The sequence below is a fragment of the Leuciscus leuciscus genome (genome assembly GCF_965113295.1).
Source record: "Leuciscus leuciscus genome assembly, chromosome: 5".
Taxonomy (NCBI): Eukaryota; Metazoa; Chordata; class Actinopteri; order Cypriniformes; family Leuciscidae; genus Leuciscus; species Leuciscus leuciscus.
Window position 1 is genome coordinate 32,274,054 of NC_138729.1, and position 16,911 is coordinate 32,290,964.

The window sequence follows — 16,911 nt, forward strand, 5'->3', positions numbered from 1 at the left end:
AGTAGAAAAAACAAGATAGTTTTCCTGCATATACTCCAGTAATCTTTGTTTCATTTAAAACTTCGAAAAATCGTATTTTTTTTCATATTTTTTTTACAATGTAGTTTATATCTGTAAAAGTACGGAACTGGTTAAAGTTAAGAAGGACAGATCTGTCCGTTCATGCCTCAGAATTCATCTGAGCGAGAGAAGATTTGGCTCGCTTCATTTCTGGTCTGCGTCCAACACTGACATGATTCACACCGGATTCCAGCAGCATGCGTGTATTAAAAGAGATAGAACTTTTCTAGAACTCAAATTAGACAAATAATTAGACAAATCTCTGATCCAGGTTTTTCCACTGAAAGTTCTTCTTTAGTTTTTCCCTTGATCGCAAAGTCTGGGCTACTTTACAGCAAATAATGATAAACAGGTCTGACAGCTTGGCAAGAGGGAACAACCGACTCCTCAGAGAGATTCTGAATACATTTCACAGCAGTTCTCTCTATAAGAAAAGGAAATGCCAACATCTTGCAGTAATAGTCTCACCAGATCGAACAATTTCATCCTTTGTGAGGAGTGAAGCCTTGAATTCTGGAGTTGCTCTGAGTTCTCTGTGTGCGAATGAAATGTACAGGGCTCATATTCTGTTTTCTCACTGTGTTGGGAAAGCAGTTTCATTGCTTGTTGTGTTATAGTTTTGGGATTTTAGTGTGATGTGATATTTATTATTTAAAATATATCCATCTGAATAAATACATATTAGATAACTACAGCACTTTTCTCATTACCATTCAAAACAACATTGTGAATCTCACGGTATAGCTATATGTCATCAGTTCATTTCTTCACTTCGACAAAAACATGCTTGTGAGAAATGGATGTTCTGTATTACAGTTTTACAGTGGAATGTCAGAGAATTTACATGAGACTGTTTGCTGTTTTCCTTCCAAATAGGCCATCTAATCTCTCTAATTGGGAAAAGGAGAAAATGCTGAAAAGTGGGGGTATAGGGATAGGGGGCATTTTTGGCCAGCTGCCCAAGCTTTGTGGTTTGAGTGCAGAAGTGTGATAGGGTCAATGTAGCATGGATAACACAGTCCGCTCTGTTCTCCAAAAGCTGCTCCTTCTCTTTCTGCAGATCTAGGCCAAGTGATGATCATAATCAGTCATTTAGAGATGGAAAGCACAGGAGTGTTTTTTTCTTTCTTTTTTTACATGAATGTGTTCATGAGCTAGGAAGTCAATTTAGTATAGTTCATCTCAACTTCTCAAAATGCAAACCTGCTACTATTTGGATGTTGAACATTTTCAAGCCAGGGCTTTTGTATAAATGCTGTGGAGGATGGGGAAGTTTTGGTGTGAGAACAGAAGAAAAAAAGTTGTAACTTGTAACAGCTGTTATTTTGCTCCAAACCGACCAGAAAGGATCAAAGGATTGTTCATGCAATCCTGACCGTTATTGCAGACCAAATGGACTGTTCCGAGGAAGTTGTCACAGAAAACACCTTGAACTGTCTACAAGTGTTTGTAATGGTAATTCTCCTTAGCAAAATAAACAACTGTCAGCAAAATGCTGTCTGTTAAATTCATTATGGATTGTGTATAAACATGAGACTTGAAGAGTCATAAACCAATGTAAAATCTCTGTTATTTCCTTTAAAATCTTTGGTTTGATGTTTTCTTAAATAATGGACATTCAAAACAAACTTGACCTGATCATTTTACCTGGAAAATGTCAATTTCCTTCTTTGCGAGAAATGGAAGTAATGGATCAAGATATTTCCCGGAGAAACCAAAGTATTATAAGGTTATTCTATTTTAAATCAAACAAAATAACATATTGGCTGTATTTTATCAAATGGTATTAAATGATAAATGGTGTTTTGTAGTATTAACCTTATATTCAAAAGTTGTCCCTTTCCTTTTTTTTCTAGAGTAGGTTAATATGCTACTTTATGGATAGGACTATATATATTAAAACAATTCTCAAGACATGCTAAGGTCTGTCGAGCTAAATAAGTGGCTTCAAGTTAAATGAATAATTGCACAATTAGAAATGAAAGTGCTGTTTGGGTGCTGAGGGTTGGGCAGAGACATCGGATGAGATGTGCAATGCACATTGACAGCCAAAATATTTTAGCACTGTGTCAGGGACCAGGGCCGGCGCTAGCCATTTGGGTGCCCTAAGCACAAATGCTTGGTGGTGCCCCCCCCCACCCACCCACCAAGGGAATAACAACCATTCAGAATTTCTTAGTTAGGTTCTCTTTACTTCCAAAATAACTGCTGCAAATAAATAATTTTACATTAACAATGGCACCAAACATGAAAAGAAATAAATAATATAAAGGTTAAAATTATAAATACCAAATACCACCACAATTACTAAAAACACAGATTTGGAACTGAACAATGTAAACACAGAAAGTTAAAAGTGCAAAGGTCAGGCACAATATAATAATTCTGTACATAATTTGACAACTCTGTGAATATGAAAATATACAAACACTGAGATTGTGGGGGTTTTTTTTCTTCTAATTGCAGTTTCAAAGTAAAAAAAAAAAAAAAAAAAAAGATTTTAGCCATGCGGGGCTAAAGCCCCGGATCTTTTGCACTACTATAGCGACGCCCCTGGACATACATACGCATAGGCGTAATTTGCGGGTAGGACATGTCCCCACCACTTTTGAAACATCTCGCGGCACGAATGTACCAATACAAACAAACAAAACATCTCCAGTTAACCAGCAGAGCATTCATTTCATTCGTTTTTTAAATAAGAGTCGATCTAGCGCTGAAATGTGTTGTTTTTTTAAATCAACTGATCAAAGTGCTCGTTGCCGAGCGATCAGTGGCGCGGATACTATGTTTGTTTCTGGCTCGCGCACAGCCTTCACTCAGACGCGCGTTTCAATCCGTTGTGGAGAGACTCTCTATTCGCTCCGGTACAATTAGAAAACAAAAAGCACAAAAAGTGTCCCTGCCTGATATACAACCACTAAAAAACATAATCGGTTTTGATGAAAAAAAAAAAAAAAAAAACTATATGAGTGCGGATTAGAACTCAGAACCTCTGACACGCTTGGCAAAAATTCTACCACTGGACCACTTAAATACACATATAATTTTCGTCGGATCAACATATAATAGGCCTCATTGAACGACCACTTAAACCCAATATTAACATGCTTTAGACATATTTTATTTGTTATTTATACTAGTACCCTATTGTGATGATTTTTCACGACCCAGATTTTTTGGTGCCCCCCCAAGCACTTGGTGCCCTACGCGCAGTGCGTGATGTGCGTGTGCGGAGCGCCGGCCCTGTCAGGGACTGATGCTTTAACAAGTCAAATTACGACCCGCACCCTCTCCACACTCTCGACCTTCATCAAGTTCTGACCTCCACCCTCAAATGACGTCAGAAATCACAACAACTGATCGGACCAATAGTGTGCTGCTGCATGCATTGGCTACGTCTGGGTCTGGGTAACCGAACAGATACTTCCAAGACTTCTCATAGAGAGTAGAACTTTTTCCAGATTTGTTATTTGAACAAGGTGCGGTGTGAGATCGCTTTTGGGATGTTTCGATGTAATTTCTAAAGCGTTGATTTATCGCTGGATTACTGCAATCAAGAGCAGCGAGAAAACGAGTCGACGCGCATCAAGATGTTGCTGCGCGTTTTGCTCTCGCGGCAGTGAGCAAATGTGATTCGTTCCAACCATTTGGAGTTTTGTCCACGGATAAATTTCGATGCATGTTTCTGTGGATAGTGGAGGAACAAATATGAGCACACTTAACTAAAGTGGTCAACAAAACGCGGCTTGACGACGGCGGGCATGGAACAAGGCGAGTTGTTCGTCTCAATCTCTGGTAAGAACAGAGAAACCGTAGCCTATGGATTATGGACCAACAAATGGAAACCCTTGACCCAATAAGTTAACTTTTAAGCTGTTGCATGTGGGCACATCAAGGAATGGCACAGTCTGGCAACCATGCAGTCACTCTACGGCTGCAGATATTGATTTTGTCCATCGGCTGTGCGTTGATATGTTTGAGTCGTTTATCCACCGCCTCACCGGCACACAACCAGCGTTTGATATGCTGGCAGGCCATCATGAAGTGCCAAGGAGAACCGGAGTGCCACTATGCGTATACTCAGTATCTACACGCGTGCGGTCCGGTTATCAACGGGAATAGGAAGAAATGTCCTAGCCACTGCATTTCTTCTATCATTCAGCTCAACCTGACTGTGAACGGCCCGGCACTGGAGGACTGCGAATGCTCCTCGGACACATTATGCAAGATGACCAAGCGAGCCATCGAGCCCTGTATGCCCAGAACCAGCCACATGGGCTGCACCGAAGCCCGTAAGCAGTGCGAGATGGATCCCGAGTGCAGTACCGCCATGAGGGACTATCTTTATCACTGCAGGAAACTGTTCGGAGGAGAGCGCTGCTCGGACGATTGCCGGCGGGTCATCACGAACATGCGCTCAATTCCTAAAGCCCAACTTCTGGACACTTGCGTGTGCGACGGCACAGAAAGGGCAATATGCGAGTATGTCAAAGTCAGCATGAAAAACTTCTGCTTTGCCGACAGATATGGCGGTAGTGGCTTTTCAGATACCGAGGACGACTTGGAGGACGACTACGAGACGGATTACGAGGACGAAGAGAGTGATGCCTGGGATTTAAGAGCACAACAGTTTTCAGTTGTGGTGTTTACCATTTTAACACTTTTTATATTAAGATAAGTCATGTTTTTAGAGTTCAGTGGTTAGCTGCATACAGTTTTCAACCTTTCAGTGTCCGCAGAAGTAAAGCTACATGTTATCAAAAACCCTCGCAAAGTCGCTTTTTTTTCTCGCCCCAGGCCTCGCGCCAGGACACACGAATTGGGGCCCAGCTAACTAAATGAAATCGCATCCTCGGTGGAAATCCAAGGGGGGTTCCCCTCATTGAAACAAATAGCCTATTATTGTTGGTTTACATACAAAAATATGACTAGACCAATTGTGTTTTGTTCAAAATGTCTTTTGTGCGGTGGCACCACAAGACATTTGCGTTGCACGAGACGAGTCTCATTTCGAAAAAGTTTTGCCTACTGGCAGAAAAGTAGACCCTATGAAAGTAATCGATTCATTCGCACATTGTATTTGACTCTATATTTGCATTTGGTTAGGTGCTTGTATTGTACAGGTACACGAGAGAATAGACCATTTTAAAAAAAAGCAGAAATGGTGGAAGAATATATTGTAGGCTACAGCACATTTGTCAACAGTTGTTGTTTTTAGTGGTGCTATAATAAAGCTGAGTTGAGTTGAGTCGCAGAGCCAGAATCCCATAGTTAAAGGTTGTTCCAAAACCTAGATGAGCTACCAACATCTGCACACCATGAAAATATGTTGGAAATATGTGCTCCCATATATTAAGTTATTATGAACTATTGTGGAAACTTATATTCAAAGAGATAAAAAAAAAAAAATACTGAAAGTTTATTTTTGTATGAAATTTTGGTTAGTGTAAATTGTAGACGAACAACTTGATTATTGTAAATGTATATGTTTTGTATCATATAATTGTGTGAATAATGTTGATAAATAATACCATGTAATACTGTTTATAATGTTCATAAAGATTGGCTCCAAATTATTATAAAACCATTTTTACCATTTGACCTTTTTTTTGTGTCTGGTTATTTCACTATACAAACCAAAACAAGTGCTGTATATTTTTTGTTAAAACAGCTTAAATAACTGTTAAATAATTGCACATGTATTTAACTTAAATATAGTTTAATAACAGTTCATGTCTGCAACTAGATATTACTGATTGTTTTATTGATCAGTTTTGCAACAGCTGTCTACTGACAGTCTTCATGCCCATCATGCAGATATGGACAAGTAAAGTATGTTTTTACTTTCTACTGTACAGAGCAGATGAAATTTTAACTTACCATTTAGAATATATGCTAGTAAAATGAGCATTAAACATCACATGTCTAGATTTTATTTTTTAGAGATTTGAGCAAGTCTGATCATAATTAAATTGTACATAATTCATGGTGTAGACTTTTTATGTATTCTTAAATAAGAATAGTGCAAAGCTTGTCATAAAACGCTTGCTTTTTCAATTAAGTCAATATTGTTCTTGGGCTGTCATCAAAAAAGCTTACATTTCCACCTGATACCCACTCCAGTGTATAAATGTTACCAAAGTAATCTGTTATTAAAACATTTTGGCTCTGTCTATTCTTGCACTTGACCTTGTAAACATAAATGTTTACAGAGGGAGTTAGTCTAAGTTCCCAGAGACTCTCAACATCTGAGGAAACAAATGAGGTTGTCTTTAAACAGGATCAGAGTTGAACATGAACCAAGGAAGGCCTCGGCTGGCTTATTTGTTCAAAGCTTGAGTGTTTATATAAAGTCTTCACTCAGGCTGACAAGTAAAAAAGCGGTGTTCGAGTGAATGAAGCCTCAAGTAGCCATCACAAACGCACTCAGTCTGCTACTGTGTGTGTGTTTAAGTGGGCTTGTCATTGCTTAAAAGAGTTTGCTTCTCAGTGTGAGTAGCACTTATAGTACAAATCCCCCCTTGGACTCCAAATGCCTTTTTGTTCTGTGAAGTATAATATAACAGTGCAGCTTGATATTGTTAGCATTCCAAATACAAAAGAGCAGAAAGGTATTATCCCATAATATATAATTGAATTTGCCCTTCCCCAACACTTAAAATATCAGACTCTCACAGAAATGAATCATTGGGAAAATGGTGAATGTTTATGCTTATGTTATAAGACTTCTAGAGATCCAAGATGGTAGCCGTGACGCTTCATTTCAAGGCAGATGCGGGACAAGGCTCCTCAGAATTAATGAATGAAGGAGAAGTCGAGTGGCACTTCTGTCATGCTAATACTAAACACACAATAGAGGCAGCACACAATGACCAGGCACTTCATTCTGTCTTCTAGCTGACACCTCTAGAAAGAGCAGATTGAACATTCTTGAAAGAGCAGAAGGAGGAGATAGTACAATGTAAATTATGTTAATCTGGCTTAAATGAAGAAGTGGAGGTTACTTTTTTAAAAACTGTGTCCCAAATGATACACTATGCACTTATGCATGTACTCAACCCTGTGTATGAATGTTATACGGTTATTTTGTCACTGATTCAACATCAGTGTCTTGCTCCTCCTGCTACGCAATGTAATTAAAGCTGCAACAGTTGAGTAGCCTACATGAAGTGTCCAACATTCCAGATTCCACACTTCGCTTTTTCAGTTAATTGAGTGTATCATCTGGGTGTTTAAAGTGCACTTTTTTCTGTTTGGAATTTTCAGTGTGAATGCACTACTCACACTATTTATACTAATGGCATAGAATAGTGCACAAGTAGGCTATGCAAATTCGGACACACCTTATATTATTTAATAGTTTTCTACACTTTATTTGCAAATAAAAATGTTAGCAATCCATTGTACTAGAAAAAGTTAAATTGTAAATATATTATTTTGGGGAGAGTAAATATTTTTGCATAAATAAACAGTATTTTTGCTAAGAAATGTAATATTTTTGTTTAGAGAAAAAAAGGGATTTCATATTTTTGTGATGTAATACCTGTAAAAAAAAAAGTCTAAATATTTCGAGAATAAAGTCAAAATTACGAGAATACAGTCTTCAGTAGAAGTTCTTATTTAGCATATATATATATATATATATATATATATATATATATATATATATATATATATATATATATATATATATATATATATATATATATATAATTTTTTTGTTTGTTTTTTTTTTGTGAAGAAATGCGCTCGTTAAGTAGCCTACTGCTTCTGCCATAGATCTAAATATAATAGTAGCTTCTTACTTTTATCTGGGCTTCTAACAAAAGGAAATTCTACAGGTGCTAATCTAACAACATGGCATTAGCAGTTGTTTTAGGACGCCTAGACGAGCATGAAGACTCCGCCGGAGTAGGTAGGCTACCACAATCCTGGTCCAAACTTTATGTGGCACTTTTGACTCGAAGCCTAGCTGTACAGTACGTGTCTTCGTGCTCGTCAATATAGGCAACACCATCTGGGTCGAGAACAACAGTAACCGTACTGTCTCCCTCTTCACCGTAAATCCTTTCTGGATACATTTTAAGTAGTTTATCATTCTGTATCCAATCATTTGGCCGGATCCCGCGATTTCCTCATAAAGCTGGATAGCTCCCTCCAGTCTGAAAAGTGTTTTCGCCACGCCAGTAAAGTCTATCCCGGCGCAGTATATTTTGTAACGTCCTAAAACAAATGGTAGGCTAATGCCATTGTTAGATTAGCACCTGTAGAATTTCCTTTAGTTGAAAGCCCAGATAAAAGTAAAAAGCTACTATTTTGTTTAGATCCATGTCCGAGGCAGTTCGACTTCACGAGCGCAGAAATTTCAACCCCCCCTAATTTCAAAATTAATTATTTTTTAACGTTGCTGTTCAGGACTTCCGTATTAATAGCCTGTAGGCTATTATTTGAACATATTTTAGAAAGGCTAAAAATGTAATTTCCCCTTTAAGTGTTGATATTCTCTCTCTCTCTCTCTCTCTCTCTCTCTCTCTCTCTCTCTCTCTACAAGATATTTAGCAATTCTTTTCTGCAGGTTTCATGTTGAAAGTATTTCAAAAGACTGCATACTGACTAACTAAACTTTTCTGCTTGTTGTTTTCTCTCAGTTAGAAGTAACAAGTTGAGGTGAACTGACTATTCATCCTCGTCAGGTGAAGGGCCCCACTGGGACTTAGTAAATGGGGAGCCGTTTCGTTTCTCAGATCAGACGTGGCGTTGAACCTGTCACATTCCGTTTTTCTTGAGAACAGTCCCCTTTAAAAAATGACAACACTGCATAATCCAGTTGTGTCCACTGATTTGAGTGTAAGAGAAGTGAAAGAAAATGTTACCAATTTCGTTCAAATTCTTAAAAGTTCTTGTGTGAATAGCTGGAGTTTGCTTTGATGTCAGATTCAGCATGCAATAAAAATTCACAACTTTCCTTTCAACTGAAAACAGTTCATCTATATCATGATTTTACATAAGCAATTCGACAAGGAGCAGTTTCTCTTTGTGGAAACTTTTCCCATAGCACATTTTATCTGTTGACTGGGTCATATACCAAACATGAAATGAAAAAAAAAAAAATAATGGAGCGGGGAATGCGGGAGAGGGGTGAGGTTCAGTTGTTAGTGGGAAGAGGGGGTTGGTTTTTTTAAGGGGTTCTTAAAAGAAGGAATTTGGGGGAAGGGCAGGCAGTAAAGGACCTTTTTCTGAATGACCCTACATGGACAAACTGAGGACCCCCTCCACACCATCAGCATACTTTAGTCTGCAATAGTGAGCTGGACTGCATGAGCGCATATTACTTGATTGCATTTCTATGTCCAGTTTTTCTTCCATCAAGCGGACCAAGAGCAGTGAAAAGAGTGAGAGAAGAGAAACAAAACTGTGCTGACATGGGGCATAACTTAATTTTCACGCTGCTGAGACAGATGGGAAAGGTAATGTGGCGTGACACGGCTCTTAGAAACTTCAATGGATGCCATGACCTCATGGAAGTCAGAATCGGACTGCACTGGGACGTTTAATTTTTTTTTTCTTTGGGGGTGGAGCAGGAGGTGCACCTTTCAGTTCATTGCTTTGAGATAGGTTTTATTTTCTAAGAAAAAATGGCTCGATATTATTCATTGTGATAGAATACTTAAAAAATAAGTGTCTTGGAATTTTACTATTGCTTTATTTCTTTGTAATTGCCCCTGTGTGTACTCATTTATTTATTTTTGTTCTTGGTTTGGAGTGTTGTTTTTAGATGGGGTCTCAGTCCAAAGCCATTGCTGCCACAAGTTGACTCTTGAAGGGTATTGAAGCTGAAAGGAGCTTCTCAGAGGCTCAATAGAGAGTTAAGAGTGCTACTCTATTAACCTGACCTCTAGAGGCCCAAGAAGAGTGAAAAGTGAGCCATCTACCTCAACATCACATCTATTCCTCATACATTCATTCCTTCTTTCTGTGGCCCAAAACACTAGTTCTTGTAAAAAATGCTATATGTCAGCATAATCATGCTGGATCAGAAACAAAAATAGATCAAAAACATGTTTTAGTTTGATTGTATATATATTAAAATAAAACATGTTTTTGATCTATTTTTGTTTCTGTTTCAGCATGATGCTGACATGAGCATTAAACTAAAATATAATGTAGGCAAATCATACAAAAATAACAAAATAATTAGAAAATGGGGATGGTAATTCATAAAAATGTGTATTAGCGGATTCTAGTCAAATCCTTAAATTATTTAATGTCTGGTTGGCAACAAGGTGATCTAGGGTGCATAAGTCTTGTTCACGGAAACATTTTTTGAATTTTAGATTTTTTCTTTTCTAAACCTTACTGGTATTTTTGAACGACATTGGTAAATTATTTTCAGAAGTTGGGATCAATTTGTGATGCCATTACCTCCTTGATAGGACAGTGATGGGTGATGGTAAAAACTTGCTGTTCATGTAATCATGCAATGCAAACTATTTGGGATGCACTACCTACTTTGACCACAAGCCGACAGTGTTGTCAAAAATGCGTGTTTCAATGCCATAAAACGCTCTTCATAATATCTAAAAGTAACGTTACATGTGATTGAACCAGTTTAATTCCTTATTTTGTACACAGCATTTTTAATATTCCGTGATTATTTGTGACTCCGTGATTCTTAACAGTAGTCTTCACTGGTTGTATCTCCTCTGCAGATTCCGGTTGGTACACCTCGAGTATTGCAGGTCCGGGTCCGTTTGCGACGCCCTCCGGAGCAGCTGCTGGACCAGGAAGACCAGCAGCCCCAGTTCCCCAGTTGTTCAAAAGACTTTCCTAGAAATGAGTGAACAGAGACAGATGGAACGCTCAACTCAAAGCAACAGAAATTAAGGGTATGGAAGTTTTACAGGCCGTTGCACACAGAAACACGCACCTTTCACCATTTCCATGTCAACGATCTGACACGCGACACCTTCAGTCCCTGGTGAGCACATGCATTTACACTCCCCGTCTATCTGGATCACAGTGCCACCATTCTGGCACGGCTGGCACTTACACACGCTGTACTCGGCCACGTAGTCATCGAGGGCTCCTCTGAGATTGTCCCGCCTCGGCTGAGCATCAGGAAAGTCCAAAGGGATCGCATTGTAGATGGGTTCAGGCTGCCGGAACAATGAAAACAAATTGTGTTCCAATTACAGTAGTTACCACGCATGCACTGGCAATTTGTAAAGTGAAGGTGAAGTGTCTTACGTCACTGTGAATAAGAGCAGGTAGAGCAGAGACGGTCTTTGCCCATTCCACATATTGACTATAGTCTAGAATGCCATCTTTAGTGAGTTGAGACTTCATGGCTACTGCTGAGGCTGGACTGCCCCCTCTCACTACAATCAGCACCTTATCAATAACCCCCCTCTTGTTCTTGTCATCTGGTGAACATGTAAGCAAGTTATAGTTATGTTTTTATCAGAAGGCATGTGTCTGTTGGATTTAAAGGGAAAGTTCACCCCAAAATGAAAATTATGTCATAATTTATTCACCCTCATGTCCTGTCCTCCATGTAACACAAAAGAAGATATTTTGAAGTACTGTTTTTGGTTGTACAAAACAACTCTCGACCCAGCTGACTTTTATTGTATGGACAAAATATCTTCTTTTTTGTGTTCATTTTGAGTGAACTATTCCTTTAATATCTTACTATTAAAACGAACGTATACACACACATACACACCTGTGGGTTTGTCTGTTAGAGTATCACACTTGTTTACTGGTTTAATGTGTCCTCCTCCCTCTCCTAATTGGGAAAGCTGAAAATTGGCTCTAATTCCAACCTCGAAACACTCCTTGACCATGGATTCAGTGACCTCTGTAGTTAGATATAGTTGAACCATCAAATAAAGTCAAGTCATAATCCTTTAATGGGGCTTTCAGCCTGAAAAAAGCATCCTTCCCATTAACGCATTTACATTAACGAGTGTCATTTAAATGTCATCTACAGTATCTTTGAATATCTTTTGGAATTGCAATAACATGTTGTGATGTTGCCCCAAGGTCTCCAGGCTTTACAAAAAACTTGAAATGTGATTTTAAACTCACCTTTTAGTTTGAGGATATCCTCATTCATTATGTAAACAAGCTCATATTCTCCACCGGACTTTCCGTTCTTGGTGAAGTGTGTTCCATAGTCCTCCAAGAAGGCAAAATACTGTCCCTTCTCATATGTAAGTGGCAGGGCATCCACATCATCCAAGAACGTTGAGGATACCTCCACCCCTCGCTGTCTCATCCTGTAGGTGGCCAGCTCCACTCTGCCTTTCACTCTCATGAAGGTCTTTCTCTGAAAGAGAATACGTGCTAGTAGTAGAAGCAACACAGATGTTGCAGATTTGAGAAGGTAGTCTTTATTATTAATTTTCATACTCTACATAAACAAACAATGTCTATTTATTGTGAATATTTTTCTTGTTTTTGTTCAGTTTTGAATTTCAGTCTGTTCCATGAACATGGTGGTTTATGAGCCTGAAGATGTGAATTACAATAAATAAAGTTCAAATGGGTAAGAAATAGTTGCTCAAGAAAGCAATAAAAGGAATAAACCTGAATCTCACTCACCTTGGTCGTTGTGATTTCTGAAAGCTGTTTGATGATACTTCTTTTTTCTTGCTTAGTGTCAATTCCTGCTGAAATGCCAAGACCAGCATTTTGGCCCCCACCAGGCATGGTAGCATCACCACCATCACCAGGACTTTCAGCTTCACCGCCATCACCAGGACCTTCAGCATCACCACCCACACCAGGACCATCCTCACTGGGACCAGCAGCTTCACCAGCCTCACCAGCCTCACCGGTGCTGGCAACATCTCCACCCTCACCAGCACTGCCCGCATCACTGCCAGCACCAGCACTGGAGGCCTCAGTAGGTGAAAACTTAAAGCTTAAGCCCACTTCAACAGAATTGGATGATTCTCTAGTTATCTCTTTTATTAATGAGTGAATGTCCTCGTACATCTCTTTGGAGCTGCTCTCTTCCACTTTTGTCTGAAGATAAAGAGACATGGGTCAAGACTAAAAATAGTATTTTGTGTATGTGTGTCTGACAGAATTTTAGTGCTTTTACTTGTCAGTTTGTCTTTTTTAGGAGAGTTTTTTCTTTCAGTTTTGCTCTCAATAAATACTCAAAACCTTTGTAAAACAACAGTTGACATCATGCATATAGTAAACTGAGAGACCCACCTCATAGCTGAGAACTCCAACATTCCAGGGTAGTCTGATATATTCCAATGTAGATGGATCTCTGATCCGGTTACATTGGCCATTGTATAATCTGTTATTAAAGGGATTCATTCGAGGTCCAGATCCCAGAATATTTATTCTGTTGAGAGAAGAATTAAACATCTTTAGAATATGTACAGTAGTTATGTATTATAAAGTGTAGTAATAATTGCAATATTTGTGTTTTCCGTTATTTTATTCTATTTTATAATAATAATTAGATTTTTTAATAATTGCCTACAGAATGACAGGGTTGATATTAGTTAATGCAAAACCCATGAAATAGCACAATGTACTTTAACAGCATATATTAATCTTGGTAATGTTAATTACATAAACTACCACATTTAAAAGTTTGGGGAAGTTATGTAGTAAAATATTTAAAATAATTGTTTCCTATCTGAAAATATTTTAAAATGAAATTTCAATCATGACAACTCTCAAAGTAGTTTTAGCATAATGAATATGACAATGTTCAACTGTGTATCAATACAGACGTCCCGATTCGATTCTGATTTGCAAGATCTCAATTCGATGCGAGTCTTGATTTTCGATTCGATTCAGTGAATCATTTTCACTGGCCCCACCACCATAAAAAAAGTTATAAATAAATAATATAGATTTTGTTGTTTTTGACCCATGTATCATTGTATTGTAATTAAAAAGGTGACATTTCACAATTCTCGATTCCAATTTTGATACCACTGCTAAAACTACTAATATAAATTTTGAACATTATTAAAGACAAGTTAACAGTCATTAATAAAAAAAGAACAAATAATCAAACAAGCAATTGCACAAATAAATAAATACAATAGAACTAAGATTCAAATGAAATAATCAGTGCTTTTCATGTTTTTCAGGTAGGTCTAACAGTAGTTTATTATGCTGCTGTCATTTTAAGACTAATGCACGGATACAAAATACTGTTTCACATGCGTTGTCTTTCTCAACTGTTTATGTTTACTTAAGACATAACTGACTATGCTTACTAATGCTGAGTTCACACTGAACGATTTTAGGCCCGATTTTCGTTCGCCGACAGGTTTTGTGAGATCGCCGACAAATGGCCGAAATCATAGGCAAACCGGTGCTCGACAATCACGCAGTGTGAATGATCAAAGACGCGATCTGAGAGAATCGCCGAGATATTTCATCATTCTAATGTGCTGAGTTGGTGCTCAAGAAACATTTTGTATTATTCCTTTTTTTAGGATGCTTTGATGAAAATGATAAAGTACAGCATTTATTTGAAATAGAAATCTTTTGTAACATTACAAATGTCTTTACGGTCATTTTGATCAATGTAATGCATTATTGCTGAATAAAAGTATTAATTTCTTTTAAAATAAAATGTGACTGACTTTTGAATAGGTGTGTACATTATTAACATTTGTGTAAGTTACAAAAGGCTCTGACCCGTATCCAGCTTGGATGGCTATGTCAGACTCAAATACAGCTGTCCTGCCGCAAGGTGTCCTGATGACGTCACACTCGTCTTCATCAGACGTATCTGTCTCTCCACAGTCGTTATCCCCATTACACTTGAGATTTTTGTTTATACATATTCCTGAGGGTAAAGTAATATACTTAATGCTGAATATTGCTTCGCAATTTACCCTACAGCTAACCACCTACCGGCCAAAAAACAAAATACCGACAAAAAAGAAATGCTGACCTGAAGCGCACCGCCATTGAGAGCTTTTGCAGACGGGTGGAGGGTCCACCTGACATTTGGTAGAAGGTTTACAGGGTCTCCGCTCTCCAATTGGGTATATGCACCTAGAGCCTTTAAACTGCCCAAAGACCTCTATGCCCCTAGAGCGATGCTGTGTTACACAAGCACATGTGAAGGCTACACATTTCTTCAAAACATTATTAATTCAGAATGATTTCAGATGACAATTTGAACAACATTATTTATAGAGAAAGTGACAGAGAAGAAGAGATACTCCCGTACCGTGGTATTAGTGCACGGGTCACAGGATGTCCACAGGGACCAGGCACTCATTTTGCAGTCAATTGATGCAGGATCATTAATTTCCCGCACCTCCCGTCTGGGCCCCCCCCTTTGAGAAAGACAAATAATGATCACCGTTATAATAATAACTTACAATTCCAACTCAATTCTAGCGCATAACTTTGGTTTTACACAAAAAAATAAACAGAAAGGTACAAACTTTTCCACATCTAACAGTGTAGCATCCACTCCAATTTTGATGAAATTGTGTATACTTACATGTGGTCCGTTATGCTCTTTCCATTAGCCTGATAAAAAAGGCATATTGTTACACATAAAGCAGCTAAAGCCTTCATGGTGAAGCTTTGGACAGTCCTTTGATTGTGTGCTGAAATGTGTACACTTGTATTTAAGCATGGATTTAATGTTAATAATTAAGCTTTTTAGAGTTGAAGAGGTTTGGAAATGTGTGTCTCCAAAGGTTTGTGTATCACTGTGCTTTCCCAGATATCCTAAATCATGTGACGCCACAGCATTTACCGCAACTGTCTAATGTTAAACTATCCGACTAAAGTATTTCAAGCTGTTTTTGCCTTCTTTTACCTGAATTTTTGTATGTCACAGAATCTATATTTTCTTATAGAATATTTCTTCTTTTAAATGCTTTAGCATTCTATATAATATTAAACAACAGTAAGAGTATTTTTAATATTAAACAACAGTAAGAGTATTTTTATACAGATGAGGAGTGTGCAAATCAATTTCCAAATAAAATATTTTAATGTTACCCAGTCTTTAAATACATTTTATTTCATTTTTTTCTTTTATATATTTCATATTGTATTTATTTTAGAAAATACAACAAATTCTATAAAACAAAACTAGTTAAGTGATTCCTATGTTTTCTCACTTTAGTTTAAACTAAGTTTTTCTGACCACGAGAGCCTTGATTTCACAAACATGTTGAAATCTCAAACAAATTCTATTGACATATCAGAAGTCCAGAGGTTTTTACTGATTACACGCTTTAGAGAATGGTGTTTGTTTCTGTGGTTGTTTTAAAAAAAAATGTTAATCTTAAAGGGATAGTTCACCCAAAAATGAAAATTAACCCATGATTTACTCACCCTCAAGAAATCCTAGGTGTATATTAACATCCGTACATCCTACGGAGTTATATAAAAAAATGTCCTGGCTCTTCCAAGCTTTATAATAGCAGTGAAGTCCATAAAAGTGCATCTATCCATCATAAAAGTGCTACACACGGCTCCGGGGGTTAATAAAGACCTTCGGAAGCGAAGCAATGTGTTTGTGTGAGAAAAATATCCATATTTAAAACTTTATAAAGTAAAATAACTAACTTCCGGCCAAACAAACATACGGATTTGACTTAAGTCCAAGCACAATTTATGCGAGTAATGCGATGTACTGCTGATATTTACGCTACGCCTTGACACACTAGGCTACTTCTGATGTCGTAAGTTGCGCTTTAGGCGTAAGTAGACTGTGCATGGCCGTTTGGCTGGAAGAATTTTACTTTGTAACGTGTTAAATATGAATATTTTTCTTACACAAACACATCGCTTCGCTTCAGAAGGCCTTTATTAACCCCCCGGAGCCGT

The 16,911-nt window shown here is 37.9% G+C and overlaps 2 protein-coding genes across 2 annotated transcripts; one reads left to right on the top strand and one right to left on the bottom strand.

Annotated features, from left to right (window-relative positions):
* The first annotated feature begins 3,321 nt into the window (after positions 1-3,321).
* Positions 3,322-8,438, top strand: gas1b (growth arrest-specific 1b). Its single transcript, XM_082170602.1, has one exon. The coding sequence runs from the start codon at positions 3,944-3,946 to the stop codon at positions 4,739-4,741; it is 798 nt and encodes a 265-aa protein (XP_082026728.1). The 5' UTR covers positions 3,322-3,943; the 3' UTR covers positions 4,742-8,438.
* Positions 8,439-10,657: 2,219 nt separating this feature from the next.
* Positions 10,658-15,722, bottom strand: c9 (complement component 9). The gene is made up of 11 exons (XM_082170593.1): positions 15,569-15,722; positions 15,290-15,398; positions 15,008-15,158; positions 14,749-14,899; positions 13,291-13,429; positions 12,670-13,095; positions 12,154-12,394; positions 11,789-11,923; positions 11,311-11,486; positions 10,991-11,219; positions 10,658-10,890 (listed from the first exon to the last, which is right to left on the bottom strand). The coding sequence occupies exons 1-11, from the start codon at positions 15,643-15,645 to the stop codon at positions 10,736-10,738; spliced, it is 1,989 nt and encodes a 662-aa protein (XP_082026719.1). The 5' UTR covers positions 15,646-15,722; the 3' UTR covers positions 10,658-10,735.
* Positions 15,723-16,911: the final 1,189 nt, after the last annotated feature.